Below are 21,121 nucleotides of genomic sequence, written 5' to 3'. Positions count from 1 at the left end.
CTTCTAGATCTGATATTTTTCCTCTTAAATTGTGTGGTAAAAATAACATGCCTCAGGAATAGTGCCATGAGGAGGTAGGTGCTGGGAGAGTAGGGGACAGACCTGGGTTTGAAGCTCAGCTCTACCACTGACTGGCTGGGCAGCTCTGGGAAAGTCCCTTAGTGTCTCTGAACCTCCGTTTCCTTGTCCAAAATGGAAATTAAGAAGATTGAATGAGATCGGGTGTATACAAGATATGTAAGCCATAACGTGCTCCAAAAATACCAAGTGGGTTTTTAATGGGGGAACGAAGCAATATCAATAGAGTTCTTCACTGGGCTGGGTGATTGCATGCTTTCTAAGTCATCCATTTGGCAAAATATCCATTGAATATTTGAGTATCAAGTATGTACCAGGCACTCTGTTAGGTAGGTGTTTTTTTTTATAATTTTTTTAAAGACTTTATTCATTTTTTTTTCAGAGAGGAGAGAGAGAGAAGGAAAGAGGGAGAGAGAAAGAGGGTGAAGGGGGAGGAGCAGGAAGCATCAATTCCCATATGTACCTTGACCAGGTAAGCCCAGGGTTTCGAACCAGCGACCTCAGTGTAGGTAGGTGTTTTGATAAGCTTAAGTGGAAACTGTTTGTGTAACTATAGAGCACAAACTCATAGATTTTCCAGTCTAGTGTTTCCCAAATGCCAATCCTAAGGCCCATGCTGAGCTGCTTACCTGCAAATTACCTGGGAAATAGAGATTCCTGATTCTGTAGCCTGGAACCTTCCCTTTCCCCAGTGTCTGTGTCTCTCTCTCTCTCTGCCTGCACGCATGGGTTGCACAGTTGGGGTTGGGAGACACTGATCTAGTTCAGCCACTCGCTGCCCGGCAGAGTCTGAGCAGTGGAGTCTGAGCCCCAGAAAAGCGAGACCCTCTCAGAGCGCAGCATATCACATGCCAGGGGTTCAGGAGCACCCGCACTTTGTATACTTTTCCAGAGGGGCAAGGACAGCGGTCTCAGGTCTCCTCTCAAAGGTCTGGCCTCTGAGGCTGTGGCTCAGCAGAGCACCCAGAAAGTGGAAGCAGAAGATTCAAGTCTATTTGTCATTTAGTGGCTGCGTAACCTTTAGCAAATCACTTGTTTCTTGTAGCCTCCATTTCCTTATTTCTAAAATGGGGATATGGATGCCTGTCTCATTGTGGGGTCTTCTTGTGAGCATGCTTTGGAAGCGGCACAGCTTAATCTTCTAACTCTGGATGGAGCCAAACCCAAGGCTGACATTTCTAAGGAGAAATCCTGAGGGCTGCTGAACTTTCACTTCCCCCAGGTCCAGCTGGGTCCAATATGTAAGATAATTCTCTCAAAGCAGTTTCCACCTTTACCCCTTCCCCAACCCAAGTTTTCCAGTGCCAGTCTTTGGGTGACACCTGCTGGCCATGGCAAGTACTGCATCCTCTTTCAACCAAACAACTCCACAAGAGAAAACTTGCCCATCTCCTTGGACATTCACAGCCTCACTGAGAAGTAGGTGTTATGCTCCCATCTTACAGATGAAGGAACTGAGACATTACCCTTCCAGTTCGGGAGAAGAACAATGAGTCTCTGACTCCAGGTGCTTCTGCTCCTCTTCTCCACACCTCTCGCTGTTAGAGTGGGCTGAGCAGGGAGTCGTTCCCTCTTAGGCAGAGGAGAGCATCCTAAATCATGTTGAACTGGGAACTGAGGTTACAGGCATGGCCAGGGTTAGGGTCTGGGTCTGGGTTGGTGGAGAAAGACCTGTTATCCTTGCGGCAATAACCCCACCAGGTGGAAGACTGCCAGCTCTAGTTTTCCCCATCACCAGAGGAGCTAGACTGACAGCAGGGGCTACAGCTGCAGCACGGTACACTGAGCATGCTTTGGGAGGCCCTGTGCCCAGCTATGAGGTGAGAACCCCGGAAGTAAGCTGACTGCCTCTATGCCCCAGGGCACAGGTTAGCTGTGTCGGGAGGTGGCTAGCTGGAAGTCCAGTGCATGTGGGGGAGTGTACCTGGCCCGAGCTACTTCTCAGTCAGCCCAGCCTCAAGCAAGTGACTGAGGATGAGATTTCAGCCTTAGATTTTTTTTTTTTTTTTTTTCATTTTTCTGAAGCTGGAAACAGGGAGAGACAGTCAGACAGACTCCCGCATGCGCCCGACCGGGATCCACCCGGCACGCCCACCAGGGGCGGTGCTCTGCCCCCCAGGGGGCGATGCTCTACCCATCCTGGGCGTCGCCATGTTGCGACCAGAGCCACTCTAGCGCCTGAGGCAGAGGCCACAGAGCCATGCCCAGCGCCCGGGCCATCTCTGCTCCAATGGAGCCTTGGCTGCGGGAGGGGAAGAGAGAGACAGAGAGGAAAGCACGCGGAGGGGTGGAGAAGCAAATGGGCGCTTCTCCTGTGTGCCCTGGCCGGGAATCGAACCCGGGTCCTCCGCACGCTAGGCCGACGCTCTACCGCTGAGCCAACCGGCCAGGGCCAGCCTTAGATTTTAGAGATGCACACTAAAAGGTCTACAGATGAAATTGTAGAATGCATGAGCTTTGCTTTAGAAAATATCCCTGGTGGTGGGAAGTGGGGGGGGGGGGAATGTGGGAATAGAGATGAAATGAGATTGGCACAAGTCAACAACTGTTGTAGGTAGGAGAAGGGTGCACAGTAATTCTTTGTACTATTTTCTCTACTTTTGATATGTACGATATTTTCCATATTAAAAACTTTCCAAAAAGGTGATAGCAGAAACACTCCCCCCACCATCCATGACAAGAAAAAGAATGAAGACTGTGAGGTCAGACTGCTCAGTTCAAAGTTTGGGCCTCTGATGTTTTACTAGCCAGGTGAGTCAGACAAGTTATTTAATTCTTCTGTGACCCAGTTTCATTATCTGTAAAGTGGCAATAATAGTACTAGTCTTCTAGGATTGTTTCGAGGGTGACTGAGATTCTGCTTCTAAAGTACTTAGCACAGTTCTGGGCCCCTTGCAAGTGAGCAGTTATAATCACTATTATTAGGAGTTCATGGCTCTATTATAGTTTGTCTCCACTCCCCCTCCCAAAGCTACTTTGGCTGACAGACAAACAGTTGGGCAATTCAGTTCAGCTGCAAGGTTCTAACCCAGTGGTTTTCAACCTCTGGTTCGCAGACCAGAAATTTTGTGTCAGTGTGTGAAAGTGTTAACAGCACCTGTCCGCAGATGGGCAGTTGAAAAACACCATTCTAAGCAATGAGTCTCGGAAGACATAGCCCTGAGCAGCCTGTGACCGGACATGTAGCTATCTCAGGTGAGTAGACACGCTACAGAGCCAGGCTTTCCTGGAATCCTGCAGGAAGCCTCCTCCCGATGCCTGGTACATGCTTTCTCCTGCCCTGCATGCAGCGTCTGCAAGCCCACTCACAGCCTGCCTTGGCTTTTTCTGACCATACCTCTCTCTGAGTTCAAGCAGCTCTCTTCACAGACTCACAGAATCTCAGCCATCGGTGAGATCATAAAATCCATCTAACCCTACCCACCCTTGTAGCTTCATTCAATAGATGCTCGTAGAGCACCTGTAATGGGCCTGGCGCCCTCCTGGCTGCTGAGGGTGGAGTGATGAGCAGGGCAGACCCAGCTGGTAGACCAGAGGCAGAGGCCAAGTCAACCTGGGCCAGGAGTGCCACAGTAGATGGCGGGCAAGCCTAGGGGTCAGGAGCCCTGGGGCTAAGCCCTGCCACTGACCCTCAGGTCCAGTGGCCTGATGCCCTTTGTCCGGCCACTGTTTCCTCCTTTGTGACACAAGGCACTTGTGGTAGATTCTCTCCAGGTCGCTTCCTGCCCTGATCTCTTGGTTCAGCATAGGGACCTCCCTCTGTTCATCGCACATCTTTCTCCACTGAGCACAGGCCCCCTTTAACAGAGACTGTGTGGTAGTTTCTGGAAACGCTGGTTGAACCTTCCACAGGAGCTGGGCACAAACTTGCTGAGAGAATGAAAAAAAACTGACATGTGCTTTCTCTGGTTGAGTGGGGGCAGTGGCCAGTGGAAGGAGGAGTTTTTAGACCAGGAGAAGTAGGACAGGGATCCTTGAATAGTCCCCTGTATCTGCCACTTGGAGATTTGAGAGGTCCGTTAGCATTTTAAAGGCTCTGAGAAGTCCCGCAGTGAAAGAAACCTATTCACCTTTGTTATTCCAGCGTTTCTCAAACCTATATGAACCATAAATTAGTTTTGGCCTATCACCTATTTCCTTCTCCTGAAACACTTGGGAAATTCAGTGTTAGATCTTTCTGCATTTTCAGCTGAGTTTGTTTTTTAAAAAGCCACATTTGGTAAAGATGCTAAGCTTTCGGTGCCATTATGGACTAACATTGGGACATCTTGCTCCTCACACCTGCATTCCCAGCTGAGGTCTGTGGCCAAGCTAGGACTTCACAGAGGTTGTACTGTAGTCCCTGGTGTGTGTTAAATGCACCATGTGACCCAGGCATCATATTCCCAGCCTTCAACAAGTGATGTGCCTAAAAACGCCCCTTCCCCAATAATCCACCTTGGGATTGCAAGGCTCAGGACGCCAGCCCAGCAGTCGGTCATGGGACAGAGGCCCACTTTCCTGCCATGTTAGCCCTAAAGCCAATAAGGGCTTGAGCAATAGTAAGAGGCCAAATACTTATTAAGAGGATGCTAGTTCCTGTCCTTGGAGCTGCTCGGCCCTCGTCTGGAATGTTGGGTCCATCTGTCTCTCTGCGAGCTACTGTTGAGGTTGAGTACACGCAGAGAGGGAAACCAGCAGAGTGACGGGGCAGGAAGTCACGTCAGAAAAGGAGTTGACAGAACTAGGATATTTAGCCTGGCACATGGAAGGTTTGTGGGGCCTGTTTACAAATATTGGAAGAGCTGTCACCTGGCTGAGATTGGGTACATCCTCTGAGCTCTCCGGGGCTGGCGCAGATCGGGTTCAATAAAGAAAGGACCATGTGTCTGTTCACAGATGTAAACTGAGACTGAACTTCTGGGTGGGTGGGTAGCTCCTTGTCTATGGGAGCATTTAACCAGAGGTTGTATTAGCACATGTCTGGTGGTGTAGACAGAGCCCCCGGGGGTGGTGTAGACAGAGCCCCCGGGGGTGGCGTAGACAGAGCCCCCGGGGGTGGCGTAGACCGAGCCCCCGGGGGGGTGGCGTAGACAGAGCCCCCGGGGGGTGGTGTAGATTGAGCCCCCCAGAGCCCCCGGGGGTGGTGTAGACAGAGCCCCCGGGGGGTGGTGTAGACAGAGCCCCTGGGGGTGGCGTAGACCGAGCCCCCGGGGGGTGGTGTAGACTGAGCCCCCCAGAGCCCCCGGGGGTGGCGTAGACAGAGCCCCCGGGGGTGGTGTAGACCGAGCCCCCGGGGGGGGGGTGTAGACAGAGCCCCCGGGGGTGGCGTAGACAGAGCCCCCGGGGGGTGGCGTAGACAGAGCCCCCGGGGGTGGCGTAGACAGAGCCCCCGGGGGGTGGTGTAGACAGAGCCCCCCAGAGCCCCCAGGGGTGGTGTAGACTGAGCCCCCGGGGGGTGGTGTAGACTGAGCCCCCCAGAGCCCCCGGGGGTGGTGTAGACTGAGCCCCCGGGGGTGGCGCAGACTGAGCCCCCGGGGGTGGTGTAGACAGAGCCCCCAGGGGGTGGTGTAGACAGAGCCCCCCAGAGCCCCCAGGGGTGGTGTAGACTGAGCCCCCGGGGGATGGTGTAGACTGAGCCCCCCAGAGCCCCCGGGGGTGGTGTAGACTGAGCCCCCGGGGGTGGCGCAGACTGAGCCCCCGGGGGTGGTGTAGACAGAGCCCCCAGGGGGTGGTGTAGACAGAGCCCCCCAGAGCCCCCAGGGGTGGTGTAGACTGAGCCCCCGGGGGATGGTGTAGACTGAGCCCCCCAGAGCCCCCGGGGGTGGTGTAGACTGAGCCCCCGGGGGGTGGCGTAGACTGAGCCCCCGGGGGTGGCGTAGACAGAGCCCCCGGGGGGTGGCGTAGACCGAGCCCCCGGGGGGTGGCGTAGACAGAGCCCCCGGGGGGTGGTGTAGACAGAGCCCCCCAGAGCCCCCAGGGGTGGTGTAGACTGAGCCCCCGGGGGGTGGTGTAGACTGAGCCCCCCAGAGCCCCCGGGGGTGGTGTAGACTGAGCCCCCGGGGGGTGGTGTAGACTGAGCCCCCCAGAGCCCCCGGGGGTGGTGTAGACTGAGCCCCCGGGGGGTGGCGTAGACTGAGCCCCCGGGGGTGGCGTAGACAGAGCCCCCGGGGGGTGGCGTAGACTGAGCCCCCGGGGGTGGTGTAGACAGAGCCCAAGGTGGGCTGAGTAAGGTGAGAGCTCAGGTGCCACTGGTCCATTGGCCAAGTTGGGCTGATAATCCCGCCCTCCCCACAGCTTCCTATTCACCTTCACCGCCCCAGCCGGCATCCCACCCACCTCTACATCACCCTGCTTCTGTGACTTTGACTTCCGGCTGGGGGACTTCCTCTGCTCAGAGTGGTTAGAGGAGCTTCAAGTGTCTTCCATGACTCCTGGGCTTTGACGTGTGTCTAGTTCTCCATGCTGCTGGCCCCCATCACAGTGACAGGAGGGGCGTTGTCCCACAGAGAGAGAGTGGAGGGGATTAGTGCAACACTAACCTGTCTTCCATCCCTGAGATCCTCCGCTCTGTGGACTGACAGGTCAGGTCCAGGTGAAATGTCCAGATTTCCTAGGAAGAGGACTTTCAACATCCATGTCGAGGCTGCTACCGTAGGCCTGGGCCTTGACTTCCCCTTCATTGTGCAGGACTCTTTTTAGGGAACTGTGGGTTTTTAAGTACCTTCTGTGTGCATAGCTCTGTACAAACGTATACATTACACACTGACTTACATCTCTGTGGGGGAAGAGCCCTGGGCCCAAATCCAGAAAACCTGGTTCTGGACCAAGCTCAGCCACCACTGTGACCTGAGGAAGTTCAAGGAACGGATTCAGCTTTTGTCGGACCTGAAGCTTAGACCATTTAGGACAGGGGTCGGGAACCTATGGCTCACGAGCCAGATGTGGCTCTTTTGATGGTTGCATCTGGCTCACAGACAAATCTTTAATAAAAAATATAATAACGTTAAAAATATAAAACATTCTCATGTATTACAATCCAGTCATTTCCTACTGCTCATGTTCATGGGTGTGGGTGGCTGGAGCCAATCACAGCTGTCCTCTGGGACAACACCAAATTTTTATTGAATAATGCTTAATGTACAGGGGTCGTTGTGTGGTTCTCACGAAATTACATTTTGAAATATGTGGCGTTCATGGCTCTCTCAGCCAAAAAGGTTCCCAACCCCTGATTTAGGAGGACCTCTTTAAGCAAAACAGTACAAAATTATGAATGTTAAATTAGGTATAAACATGATTATTTAGAACCATAAGAAAAAATAGCTTGAGAAAAATAAACCATAAGAAATATAAATCTTGAAAAAAAGAAAAACAAATACCAAAAACATCACAAATTTTGGACAAATAACCTAATATTTGTGTTAACTAACTGCTGACATACTTCTATAATTTTTTTACATTACTTCACAACTTGACACAGACTATCTTCTTGCATTTTGAACCTGGCTTTTCCTCTGCTGTGGGTCCCTCCAGCTGTGATCATGTTGCAATACAACTTATGGCCCTGTGACGTGTAACAGAGCCATGGAGCTGGCCCTGTGGGTGGTGGCATTCCTGCACAGCCGTGCCCAAGCCAGGATGGTACAGAGCGGTCCCTCTGGACCACGTAATGCCCCTCCCACCCCCAGATGGAATGGAGCTGTCACTCACTCTAGGGATCCTGAGTCAGATCCCCAAATGCACCAGACCCATGAACGGGACAGAGGAGCACCCGCAGTGGGTTGCAGTTAAGCTGTGACATTCTACCAAGTTATCCGAGCGTGTGAACACACACCCGGGCCCTCCAAGCCCCTGATGCTTAAGCTACATTAGCTCTGTGGTAGATCTGCCTCTGACATGTCACAAACCTCTTTGAACCTCAGTTTCTTCACTTGTGTAACAAGTAAAACACATTCTGACCCAAAGTGTCTATTTTGGGTGAGGATCAGAAATAAAAGTAAATGTGATGCCTTTGGATGCCATCACCCAATGATGATGACGATGGAGACGATGGCAGCGCAGGCTGAGCAGGTGTCCGCCAAGACGCTGGCTTTAGAGCCAGCTACTCCTGCAGGCTCCTCTCTCCTGCCAAGTGCTCACCCTTCCAGGTCGGAAACTCTAATGTGAGAGCTGCAATGCTTAAAGCTTTGATTCCAGTTAAAGAGCTCACCTCCGGGAGCAAGCCCCATGAAGTTGTAATCAGGTATCTGCAACCCTGTAAGAATGAGCTCGTCTAGTTGTCAAATCAACATTTACAGTATTGAGTGCCCCTTGTGCAAGAGTGGCCAGGCATAGCTCTGCAGGTTCATGGTAAAAGAATTAGGAGTTAAATCAGATGCATGTGTGAACAGCCACAGTACTGGACAGGGGGACGAGAGCCACAGGCCAAGGTGACGTCTGGGGCAGGAGTACACAGAGCACGGCCGGTCAGGGCTGGCCCGGGAAAGCCGTGGCTGCCTCACTGCCCTGCTGTGTGGGAAGGCTCACTCAGGTGAAGAGGGGGAACCGGGCACTTGAGGAAAAATTGAGAAGCTACAGGATGCTTTCCAGATAGAAGGTGCTTCACCACAATTTGATGAACACCTTTGCGAGTGTCTTGTGGGGCAGAAGAACAGCTGGACCATCTGGGAAGCTGGCAGAGAGCGCCCACTCACGGAACTTCTTTGCTTTCTTAGTTCGATTCCCCCACTTGCCCCCGCCCCCAGGGAGGACTTTGACAGTGAGCTTCAGCTCCACATTATTCAAACTTCATGGACGCTCTCTAGGTTGGCTTCTCAGCCAGTTTCAGAGTTGTGAGCTGAGAGAGAACAGTAGGAGAGAGGCCACAGCTACTGAGGGGACTCCAGCTTCCCTGGGGGCTTCCTTCATCCCTGACCAACCCTCCTGAGCAGTGGCCTGTACAAGGGCAACAGGACCCTAGAGTCCCCATTGGTGGAGGAGGAACATCAGGACTCTGAGCCCTGTGTTCCAGTGATAACCATGGTGTTATGATCCAAAATGTTAAGAGGATAAACAGCAAAACATGCCTAGACATAGGGCAAGCTAAGCGTACCGAATTTTGGTTTAAGGAGCACTTAGGTAATTTAATGACACATATTTCTCTTCAGATAGGCATCATGGACTATGATTTGCATTGATTCATTCTGTCTTTAGAAGATGGAAATATTTTAGGTACATATGCACACATTTGAAGCAAACGCTATTTGTGTTTGTGTCTGTTTGCTTCTAGGTATCTGTGCATAAAAATTCGTATTTCTGTTTCTTTGAATGCAGTAGAGAACATGCATAGGTTTGTGAGGACACACACACACCCCTACATGGGGTAGGACATGTGTGTATTTGTTTGTGCTCACCTCATTTCCAGTGTTAGGAAAGGACCTTGCTCATTATTCTAGCTCAACTCTCTCATTTTACTAGCGAGGAAACCAAGGCCTGGGAAAGTAAAGCGCCCTGTCTAAGAGCACCATTTAGCTGAAGTGACAGAGGTGAGCATGCCTGGAACCCAGAATTTCTGATTTATGGTCCAGAATCTTTTCTATTGAAACAAGTTACAGATTGGGTGGAAAAGGCAGGGGAATTCTTATTTGTTTTTCATCTCCTCAATCAATGAATAAATACTAAGAAGGTCAATCCTGAATTAGCTATACAACCCCACATGCTAAATTTTTAACATTGACCTGGTTCAGTATTGATTTCTTTCATGAAAACTACGTTTATATAAAGTTGTTAAAGAATTTCAGAGCACATAGGAAGGCTTTGTTAAAATAATCACGTGTCTTTGTTTTTGAAGGAAGGTATCCAAACTATATAAGCTGTTGTTTGAGTTAAACAATAAAAACAGCTGTTGTTTTTTTCATGATGGCTCTAGTCCTAATATATCATGACAAAATAATACCCCCAAATATCCATGATTAACCTGAATTGAAGAAGGTTTACCTCCCAGGACCTTCATACTGCTATTTCTACTGGCATTGATCACACACACACACACACACACACACACACACACACCAGCTACATCATTGCCCAACATGCTAATGCAACAAAATATTAAAATTAATCACTGTTTTAAAATAGATGGTTTATCTCTACTAGAAATGAATTAATTACACAAGTTTGAGGCTTTTTAGAAATAATGTTAGGACATATGCATAGGTGTTAATGTAGAACTTTTGGATTGCATTCAAATTGCATTTGAGAGCAGGTGTGCCTGTCAACAAGTGTTTATGTTTACCTGTACACATGAATGTTTGCCTGGCAACTGTATTTGTTCTCACTTTGGTGTGCATATATTTGTGTGTGTGTGTGTGTGTGTGTGTGTGTGTGTGTGTGAGGGCTTCCATCTAATTTGAGTCTGTGAAGGAATTTTTCCTTTGATCAAAACAAAAATTAGCTCTCCCAATGTCGGCTGTGGGAGCATCAGAGCTCCAGGTGGGCATGGGTGGAACAAACCTACTCTTACCCCAAAGTCCACGTTTCCCTTGGGGGCTCCCTTGCTAGGATTCCTGCTGACTTTGCCAAGCTAGCTCTCTTGGTAAATTCTACTTAAGAGGGGACTTTTGAACACATATAAACCAGTCATATTCAGAGATATTTTTCTTATATACTAAGGAGGGACAAAACCTAGGAAATGGAAAATACAAAAACCAAAAGGACTGTTTGTGGGTTCTTCCCTTGCTGGTCGCTGCCCTGTGCTCTTCCAGCCTCGAGGGCACTTCCTTCTGTATTTCTGCACTTCGTGCCTGGATTGTCACAGCATGTAGTGTAGTATGTCACCCCATCACCCCCTCAACAGACCCTTCTCTGCCTCCCCCACAGGTCAGGTCATGGGAGCGAGGCCAGGGACATTAGTGATATAGTCACCTGTGCTTACAACATGCCAGCCCCAGGCTTGTCTTATTTAATCCTCACAACAGCTCTTGGGGAAATGCTGGGGCTGTTCCCACTTTACGGATGAGGGACCGGGACTTGGTACACATTAAATCTCTGGGATGCTCAGCTGGCAAGTGGCAGAGTGGGCTAAGATCTCAGCTCCGTCTGACTCCAAAGCCACTCTCCTGATCATGACGTTATAAAGACTCCCTGTGCTAGCGAGAATCCCCAAGTCCTCTCTTTCCACCTGCCCAGCCCCTGTTCCCACATACAAACCTCCTCTTTAGGGGATAGCCAGACTGTAGTCCCTGACACCATGAATGACCTCACCCTCAGGTAATGCTTGACCCCCATGTGTAACCAGCATAACAGGGACACTGAAGCTGTCGGATGCACTTCAGGTGCATGGAGAAGGGAGGGTTCTCCTCTCTCCTTCCAGCGCATGGGGCCGAGCAGCTGGGCTGCTACTTCCAGGCTCGCTCACCCCGTCCCCTCCCAGCAGACAGCCCCTTTCATCCTGTCTGACTTAGCAATCTATTTTAGGCATGGCCTGATCAGGTGCTCTGGGTCAACAGGCTTAGTTTTAAATAACTGGATTCTTCTCAGCAACCATTTCCATTAGAAGGGAAGGGGCCTAAGGAAAGAATGAGCCCAGGAGGCTGGGGGTCGTGAGGAAAGCGAGTTCAGCTAGAAGACTGGAGGCAACTGGGCTCTGTCCCTGCCTGCACGGCCCAGGGCAGGCCCACTGCTTCCTCCCTCTGGCCTGCAGTTTCTTTATACGGAAAGCAGGGGGTTAGGCTGCATCATCCCAAACACCTGTTGCCGTCTGCCCCATCTCTGTTCTGTCCCTGTGTTTACAGGGGACAAACTGGCTACTGAGAAAGCATCTGCTTTAGAGTGGTGACTTAGCATCACACTAAACAGAGGCAGCACAGTGTGGAGCAAGCAGCTCTGTCCTGAACCAGGAGACCTGGGTTCTAGTCTTGCTTGTGATACAAACAGGGGTGCCCTGAACAAGCTCAGCCTCAATCTTCTCACTTGTCTTAAAAGGGGGTGATGAAGCTTTGAAAGACAGTGTGAGGATTCCAGGGAGCAATTGCAGGTGGGAGCCCTTTATGCTCTTAAAAAAAGCAAATGTGCCTGGTAGTTCCTCAAAAAGTTAAAAACAGAACTGCCATACGATCCAGCAGTGTCACTCCTAGGTACCCAAAAGAACCAGATGCAGGATCTCAAAGGAGTAGATATTTGTACATTCGTGCTCATAACAGCATAATTCGCAACAACCAAAAAGTGAAAGTGTCCATTCACAAATGATTAGATAAAGACAATGCTGTCTATACATACAATGGAATATTATTCAGCCAAGAAAATGAATGAAATTCTGATATATGCGACAACATGGATGACCGTTGAAGACATTATGCGAAGTGAAAAAGGACACATGTTTTATGATTCCACTTATATTATGAGGTGCCTAGACTAGGCAAATTCATAGGGACAGAAAAGTAGATTAAGGGTTACCCAGGGTGGGAGGGGGGAAGAATGGGGAGTTACTGTTTAATGAGCACAGTTTCTGTTTGGATGATGAAAAGGTTCTAGGAAAAGGATAGTGGTGATGGTGGAACAACATTATGAATGTACTAAATGCCACTTGAAACAGTGAACATGGTAAATTTTATGTTATGTATATTTTAACATATCTTTAAAAAGGGAATAAATGCACCCTTTCAAATTTTTAGTTAAAATCTCTAAGGATACCTTGGAAAAAATCTGGGAATGAGAGTCCTAGTTCTCTTATCTGATCTCGGGCAACACATTTGGGGGGGGGGGGTAAAATTTCTTCCCCAGTCAAATGGAGGTGAACGGCACCTTCTCTGCCTTCCTTCCTCCTTCACGCTCCCCTCTCCCTGCAGACCTCAGAGAACTAGGTAAAAAATGTGCCTAGCCAAGTGGCCAGGGCACATCAAGGTGACCTCCATTACATGTTAGGAGAGGAGGTCCAGTCCTGGCTTACCCCATTCTCAGGGCTCTTGTGGATTCTGTCTCTGGGTCCCACCTGGGCACTTATTTTGGAGTTACAACATACCACGGGCTTCTCAACCATAGCAACCTTCTCATAGCTGACCTGATTCAGGCAGTCATTGCCCCAGCTTCTAACCCAGGGTCTGGCACTCAGCAGGTGCTCTACATTTATTTTGTAATTGATAAGATACCCTCACTCAAGACCTGTTCAATTTCACACCAACTTCAAGCCAATGGTATCAGGAAGAAGCCAATTTTTGCTTGGTGAGAAAGCTGAGGGTTGGGGGAGGCTAGGTCCTGAAGTTACAGCAGACATTGAACCATTTGTTGCAGGTAACATCTGAATAATCCCAATGTGCCACGTGCTTAGGGGCATTCCAGCAGAATGCTGGGGGGAGGCTGGACTCAGCTGGGACTCTCCGGGAGGCCGACCTGCGAAGTAAGGAGGGGCTGGAAGGGCGTGCAGCTTTGAGCTTTGAGGCGCAGATAGCTCTGACTGCATCAAAAGATCTTAGTCTGGATTTCACTGAGAGCATCCATGCTCCCCCACCTAAGAGGATAAACTGAGTCTGAAAGAGGCAGGAAGCACTGGCCCCAGGGGACTGAGGCCAGGAAATACGGGGCATCCTTGGCATGAGCATGGCGGGCTCTTGGCACGCGTATGATACCCCTGTGTGTGACCAAAGGCTCTAAGCCGGTGGGTGGCAGGGACCACTTGCCACCCAGACGGCTAACCCCGGTCAGGATCTCACGGTCCAGGTGCCCACCCCTGTGCCGGGGCTTGTGAGACTGGGGGCCGACTCAGCCCGGGGCTGCGCGGTTCTCACCACCCGGGGTGTCGCGAGGGAGGGGGCGGGGAGAGCGGCCGCCTAGCCCAGCCCCGCGGATGACAGGAGCCGGGGAGCCGAGGAGGGAGGAGCCGCGCGGAGCGCTCGGCGAAGGAGCAGAGAGAGCGGGCGCGGAGTGCGGGCGGCTGTGCGAGCGCCGAGCGGGGGAGAGCGCTGCCACACGGCCGGCACAGGACCACCTCCCCGGGGATTAGGGCCTCTTTATGGCATGTGGCTGGTAACTTTCCTCCTGCTCCTGGACTCTTTACACAAAGGTGAGACCCGCGCGAGCTGCGGGGCGGTAGATGCGGCGGGCCGGGGAGCGCGCGGCTGCCGGCCAGGCGGGGTGCCGACAGGCTCCCACCGTCCGGGGGACTGACCCCGGGGCCGGGGCTGGGCCCGGCGTGGGCCGCGGCGGGGACGAGGCGGAAAGCCGGAGCGGCCCAGGTGAGAGTCCGCCCTGGCCCGCGCCGCCGGCACCCGCTCCTGCGGTGTTGGTGTCGAGGTGGTGGTGCGTGAGCCCCTCATCGCCCGGCTCCCCGCCCGCTTCCTGCGGCTGGGTGGCGCTGGGACCCCGGGGTGCCCTCCGAGTCGAGGGGTCCTCCGTAGGCGAGTGTTCACAGAGGAGTCCTCGTTGATCTGGCCTCGGACTCGGCGGCTTACTCCTCCGCCACCATGCGCCCCTGCGCCGCCCCGGACACCCCGCGCCGCCCCAAAAGGCGCTTATGCGAGCCTTAGGTCGAATGCGGGGCGGGGAGCGTTGGGGCTCCCTGGAGCTGGGGTCTCTAGGAGGGCAAGTTTGTTCTCCAAACCCAGAGGTCGCCTGCCCCCAGCCCCACCCCACCCTCTGCCCCCCGTAAGAGCCCGGTCCTCGCGGTTCCGCCTTAGCTACCTGGAGCAGCGCGCCCCAAGGTACAGGATTCTCGGCTTGGGCGCCTGGTCACCCGAACGTGAGGACAGGTCTTCAGTCAGGATTGGGGTGGAGGGGGCGTGTCGCTTTTCTCGGAGAAAGCGTTGCTAGGGGCGGGTCCAGGTGTCCAGCGTGTCCGGACCTGCCACCGGGGCGCCGCGCACCTGATCCTTGAAGTAGCTGGGAGTAGAAGCTGGACGGGGTCAGGCATTTCCGACCGGCGTACTTGGACACCAAGTCGGGACCAGGCTGTCCCTGGCGGTGGGGCTTCCAGGCCACGTAGGAGACGTGCTCCCGGGGCGCTCAGAGGGCGGGAGACGGGGCGGCCGAACTCCGTGCCCTTGCGCGGCGAAGCACACACGCTTGCACAAGCTCAGCTTTCCCAGTTTAGCCTTCTAACTTTTCTCCTTCGCGTCTTGGGGGCGGTCCCCCACCCCATCCTTTGCCTAGGTGGTGGCCCGAGAGGAGCTGCAACTCTTAACCCCCGTGAGATTGGGGAAGGGCAATCCAGCAAAGGTGCCGGCGCCCCAGGGGTCTGGAGTGGCAACCTGCCGGAGCTGACTGCAGTTGTCTTTGGGGGAGGAGGGTAACCCGTATTTTATTTGTCAATACCACCCGTCAACGCCAGACTAAGGCCAAGATACTGCTGGTGTATGTATGCCTAGAGATCTGGTGAGGGGTGAGGGGTGGTCTCTAAATCGTGGACAAAGTAGTTGAGTTTCGCTGACCCAATGGGGCCACTGGGTGATACGTGGAGTCTGGACTAGGTTGGTTACCCCTTTGCCCCCTGCACAACACCCTCTCATCCTACTTTAGGGGAGCAAGAAGGCTGCCTAGCGGGAATGTTCCCCCCACACCCCCAACACAGACAACCCAGTCTCCCTCTCCCCAGGCCCTTCCTGCCTGTCTCTGCCCCCTCAGGCTGGCTGGGCTTGCAAGCTTTAATTACATTAATATTAAAAATACATAAGGTGAGGAGCAGTGGCTTTCTCGCTCACTAGTTCTCTCTCTCCACCCGCCACCCCGTTTCCGTTTTGTCTGGTAAGAAAGTGCAGGCCAGAGCTGCAGCCACACACTTGCCCAGCTTTGTCCTCAACCTCCACCTGCCCCCCCCCCGCCCCCGCACCCTCTTTCTAGCGACCTCCTCCAGAGCAGCCCAGTCCCCAGGAGTGGAGGTCCCTTAGCAGAACGCGAAGGACTCTCTCCTACCTCCCTCCAGAAGCTAGGCATTAATAAATGAAGCTCATGCTATTTGATAGGGAGGGAGCAGATGGAGGTGGGGGTGGAGAAAGGCCCAGAAGACAACAGAAGAGCCCAAGGTGCAAAATTCTTTCCAACTTGAGATGGAAGTTGCCACGGTGGGTAGGCTGGAGGTAGGTTGGAGGTGCCAACCTCCAGGTGAGGCAGCACCTGAGTGGTCTTGGGCCTGCAGAGCCCTGCCTGGAGCTCCTGCCATTCAGCTGCTTTAGCATCCGGGTGGGCACCAAGGCGACTCGCCAGAGAGGCCTTTCTTTTCCTCCGTGCCTTAATTGGGCCTTAGGTGCCAGGTTGGTCCTTGGGGCCTGTTCTGCTTGGCGTAGCATGGGGGTGGGAGGTGGGGGGGTGGCAGAGGTGTCTGGGGAAAGATAGGATGCGGTGAGAGCAGGGAGGATGGGGTTGGGTGTATTTTTCTCTCCTGTTGCCAATCACCCCCGCGGCACCGAGGAAAATGTAAATGTTCAAGCCTGTTACAGAAAACAATATCCTCCTGCAATAATTTGTACGTCCATCTGTGAGGAGCGGGAGGAGACAGAGAGAGAGGAGGAGGAAACAAGAGGAGATGGCTCATCCTCTGGATGGAATTAAGCAGTTATTGAATGTGTTTTAAGCTTCAGTTATTTCCATTTCTCTTAAAATATCATTTTTGGGTGTTTTTTGTTGTTGTTGTTGTTGTTGTTTTGGATAAAGACTGAGAGCTCAAACTGATTCCCCAGAACTGAACTGGGAAGGTGTTTTAATAATAACCAGTTATCAAGTCTCCAATAAATGCCTTATTATTGCCAAAACAAATCCAGGTTTGGGCAGCCAGATGAACCCCAGTGAGGCTCTCTCCGTTGTTACATCCAGCGTGCCAGCATCTGTGCTGCCTACATTTGCATTTTTACTGTGTAAGAGAACAAGCTCCCCGGCAGTAAAATTCCTGTTTTCTAAAAGCCAAAATAATGGGTTGCATTGATTTTTTTTTTTTCATTTCCCACCCCAACCTCTCAAATGGAGACTCATGGTTCTTCTCTCTTGAGAAGACCAAATTAAAAGCCTTCGTCAAACCATTAAGAAAATCTCTAACACTCTGTTCAGTGTCTAATTAAAAGGGGAGCAGTGGGGAGGGAATGTGTTTTAGAATATTGAAGTGGCAAAAACAACTTAGGGGAAGCAGGTGAAGGGCCAGTGAGCCCTGGGGTGGGGCAGCCGGGCAGAGAGGCTCTGGGTGCTAGAATTGTATGGGGGAGAATGGGAACTGCCATGATGCTCAATAAACCTTTCAGATGCTTCATATTTCTGGGCATCAAAGCCAGCTGCCTTTAATATATTTCTGCAGCAGAATGGGGAGCTCAATTAGAAACAAAAAGCAAGTAAGCAGTTGACCCAAAGGCGGCACTGAAGTTGAACAGATCCCGGGAGAGGCGGGAGAGGCTGATTTTTCTTAGCCTGACGGATGGGGAGGAGGTGGACAAGCAAACGCGTGTGTGGCCAGCGATGTTCTGCTAGAGACACAAGCTCTTAGACACAGGGTGGGGGTCTGCCCAGAGCATCTCATGGGCTGTTGACCTGTGACAAAGGGGTACAAATCTCAAACATCCTTACCTTTTCCATGTCTTCAGGAATTCCATCCTGGTGACTTGCTTGGTTCACTGCTGGGCCTGGTGAAGAATGATTTTATTTGTGGATGAGTTGAAAGGAGGGTGGATATTTAGAGAGCTTTATTTTTCTGGGGTTACAGCTGCCAGGCTGGGAGATTCTTCCCTCCCACAAAATCTTGGAGGGGATGTTTCTTGAGTACATTTGAAGCAGTCAAGAGGAAGAGCCCCCAGCTTCTGAAGTGTGTTCTCAGCCCCTAGCATGGTATAATCTAGCCGGCACTGAAGCATCTGAATGGGGTGCACTACAGGCAGCAGAGATGGCAGGATGCCGGGAACCCAAAGGCAGGCCCTGGATTTGCATATAATTTACATTCAGGTTTGCATGCTCACCTAGCTAGGCCAAGAGACTAGCCCCCAGTGAGTGAGTAGCCTCTTGATCTCAGGTCAGCCTCAGTAGCAGCCAGGCAGGCAGTGGCTTTTTTCTTGCAATGAATGGGGGTGAGGCAGGAGTGGGGAGAAGGACTAGTATTCTTGGTAGCACATCTTTTTTGCCTCTGAGTATTAGGCCCACAGGGACTCAGCACTGAGTTCTTCATCTGGCAAGACAGCTGGGCTCGCTGTCGGGGCGGGGTGGGTAGCAATGGACAGACACCCCTAGAGCAGATCAGATCGGGGTGTGGTTTGTCCCTTTCGTGCTGTAGGAAGAAGAGAGTGAATGGAGGAGCACATCAGCTGTGGGAACAGGGCTGATGTGAACTATCTGGTGTGTGCGCCCCGGAAGGGCAGAAGCTACGTGCTCAGGGCTGTGGTCAGTAGGTAGAGAAGCAACCGCCGATGGAAAGGGGGTATGAAGCCAGGCAAAATGTTCTTTTCCTGCCTGCTTTATCAAGGTCCAGCTTGGGAGAGGGTTGTGGCCACTGAGAGATCAGGGGAGAGCATCAGCCTTCTTATTTTACCACTGTTGAAGTCGCCACAGTCATGTGTAGCATTTCAGCGGGGGTAGTGGGGCGGCAGGCACTGTGGTCACAGAGGGAAGAGTGTGTGAAGAGCTGTGAGTAGTGCTTGAGGAACAAACATTTAAGGGCAACTGGAGTGCTCCTTCTCAGGGAGCCAGCTGGGATGCCTGCTGTGGGGATGTGGCCTCAGGAATGGTTTTGTCTGCGTTTCTGAGGCCCTGAGCAGACCCTGCAAGGGCAGGTACAGCTCCAAGGCCTCCCAGAGTGTTTTTCTTTTATTTTTTTTATTTTTTCCCTTCTATTCCAAGTGAAAGGAGGGGAGACAGAAAGACTACACATGTGCCCCAACTGGGATCCACCTGGCAACCCTGTCTAGGGCCGATGTTCTGCCCATCTCTCAACCGAGCTACTTTTAGTGCTTGAGGCAGAGGCTTCACAGAGCCATCCTCAGTGCCCAGGGCCAATGCACTAGACCAATTGAGCCATGGCTGTGGGAGGAGAAGAGAAAGAGAGAAAGAGAAGGGAGAGGAGAAGGGGTGGAGAAGCAGATGGTCACTTCTCGTATGTGCCCTGACTAGGAATTGAATCCAGGACATCCACATGCCAAGCTGATGCTCTACCACTGAGCCAAACAGCCAGGGTCCCAGAGTGTTTTTCTGCACATATAATGATCTGGGAGCCCACAGAGGTTTGCAAGGATGTGGGGTGGAGATTAAGGGAGTGGCTGAAGGTAGAAAACTGGAGGGAGGGCCAGCAAGCAAAGCTCAAGCTCCCTCCCACCAATTCTTTCAACTAGTACATTTTCTGTATTGGAGTTGCAAAGGGGAAAAGATTGTGACTCGCTGGTGTGGTGGAGATTTGGAGTCAAGGCAAACCCTTCATTCACATCCTGGCTCTGCATTAATACACATGAAATCTGGGTCTCTCTCAGCCTCACTTTCTCCAGCCATGAAATGGAATTAGAGGAGATAATGCAGGTAAAATAGCCAGAGCAGAGTTGATGCTCAATAAACATTAGACTTTTTTTTTGCACTACTCCCACCTTTTCCCCCGCTCCCACCCCCTCCAAATAGATCATCAGGTCTTGTCTTGAGGAATTGTATTAATTAGCTGCAGTTTTGGCCAAGTCAACTGGCTTAGACTTTGTAACAGTAAGAAAGACTGAACGGTGACCAGGGCAGAGGACACCACTGCCTCCTTTAGTCATTTGTTGGGTAGCCTGCAGGACTTATCATCCCAGCAAGATGGCTGAGGCTCTGCAGGCACCTGGGTGTCCCTGGGGCACCCGGAACACTCCTTTCCCTGTCATGGCTAGTGGTAACAGTGCAAAAGGTGAGGGCAGAGTTTGGTTCCAGACTTGGGTCTGAGGGTGAGGCAGTCTCTTACCTGCCAAAGGAAAGCTAGGATTGGTTGTTAAAACTCTACCATGATAGGACCAAGTAAGAACTCTCTGGATATAATGCCATAAAGCCTATGTAAATGGGCCACACAGGGTGAGCCCCATCCCTTGTAGCTGGATGGCTTTCTGTGTCTCATCCTGCTGGGATGAGTCTCACTGTTTTTTAGGTAGTTTTGTATGTAGAGAACACCCTTGACAAGTCATGACCTTGGGTATCCCTGGACCACTCACTTTACATGACCCAGTCAGCAACAGAGAAACAGCATATGACACAGAGGTCAAGTGCTGCCCATGGCAGGTTGTGGCCTATGGGTTCTGTGAGTGTGGGGCAGACTGTGGGCACAACAACAGCCTGTGTGCCCTGGTTAACAGATGTTTGTCCAGTGCTGGTTTAGCATGAACAGTATTAGCCCTGAGTACCACCCTGGCCACCCAGCTGCTACTCCCTCATCTATTCAGCCACCCGACCCCACCTCCCTGTGCCCTTGCTCTACATGATGCTTGCACTGACAGTTTCCAAGGTCATCATCTTCATGTAGAATAGAGTTATTCAAATGCTAGTTGCATATCCATTAAACTGTGTGTGTGTGTGTGTTTATGTGTGTGTGTAAATTAGAAAGAGCATTGTCCACGGACTTAGAAAACAAAATTTAGCCTGTCTAATTTAGGCACATTATCTAAGAGTTCATGTGCCTCTATTTCCTAATCTTTAAAATGGGCAAAAATCACCCTGTCCTGACTGTCCCACAAAGCAGCTGTGGTTGCATATGTGCAAGAAGGAGGAAGGGCATACATGGTATATCATGTTTGTCACATGGGCAACATATAAACACACACATGTAAAAACCACATAAAAATAGTCTTAGCCCTATAAACGCTCTGCTGAAATACGAGGTATAATTACTGTCATTTTATCATACAGGAAGAACGAAGGTCTCACAGCTGTGTGTGGCTGTCTCCCCCTTTATGGGCTCCCTACACACAGAGAATTTTCTTAGCCTTTGCTTTTCATCAGGATGGGAACAGCTGATGAGGCACATCCAGGCTGGCAACAGTCTTCTTGGAGGAGACCCGGCAGATTCCCCTGAGACCCCAGTGCCCAGTGGGAGTGGAAGGGACTCCCTCCCTGGGCCCTCAGATGCAAGTTCCTCCATCGTCCTCTGGAGCCCTTCCCCAAGGGTGGTTCTCCAGGCAGAGAA

The 21,121-nt window shown here is 51.7% G+C and overlaps 1 protein-coding gene across 2 annotated transcripts in view; it reads left to right on the top strand.

Annotated features, from left to right (window-relative positions):
* Positions 1–13,883: 13,883 nt before the first annotated feature.
* The window catches only part of DSCAML1 (DS cell adhesion molecule like 1), a 400,280-nt gene continuing 393,042 nt past the window's right edge, over positions 13,884–21,121 (top strand). The window contains exon 1 of one of the 2 annotated variants that reach the window (XM_066245669.1): positions 13,884–14,092. In XM_066245669.1, the coding sequence (XP_066101766.1) occupies positions 14,047–14,092 (46 nt within the window). In that variant the 5' untranslated portion in view covers positions 13,884–14,046. The remainder of the gene's footprint in view (positions 14,093–21,121) is intronic. The other variant, XM_066245662.1, reaches the window with a different exon arrangement.

The sequence above is a fragment of the Saccopteryx bilineata genome, chromosome 1 (genome assembly GCF_036850765.1).
Source record: "Saccopteryx bilineata isolate mSacBil1 chromosome 1, mSacBil1_pri_phased_curated, whole genome shotgun sequence".
In the NCBI taxonomy this organism is placed as follows: domain Eukaryota; kingdom Metazoa; phylum Chordata; class Mammalia; order Chiroptera; family Emballonuridae; genus Saccopteryx; species Saccopteryx bilineata.
This window is presented reverse-complemented; position numbering and strand designations above follow the sequence as displayed.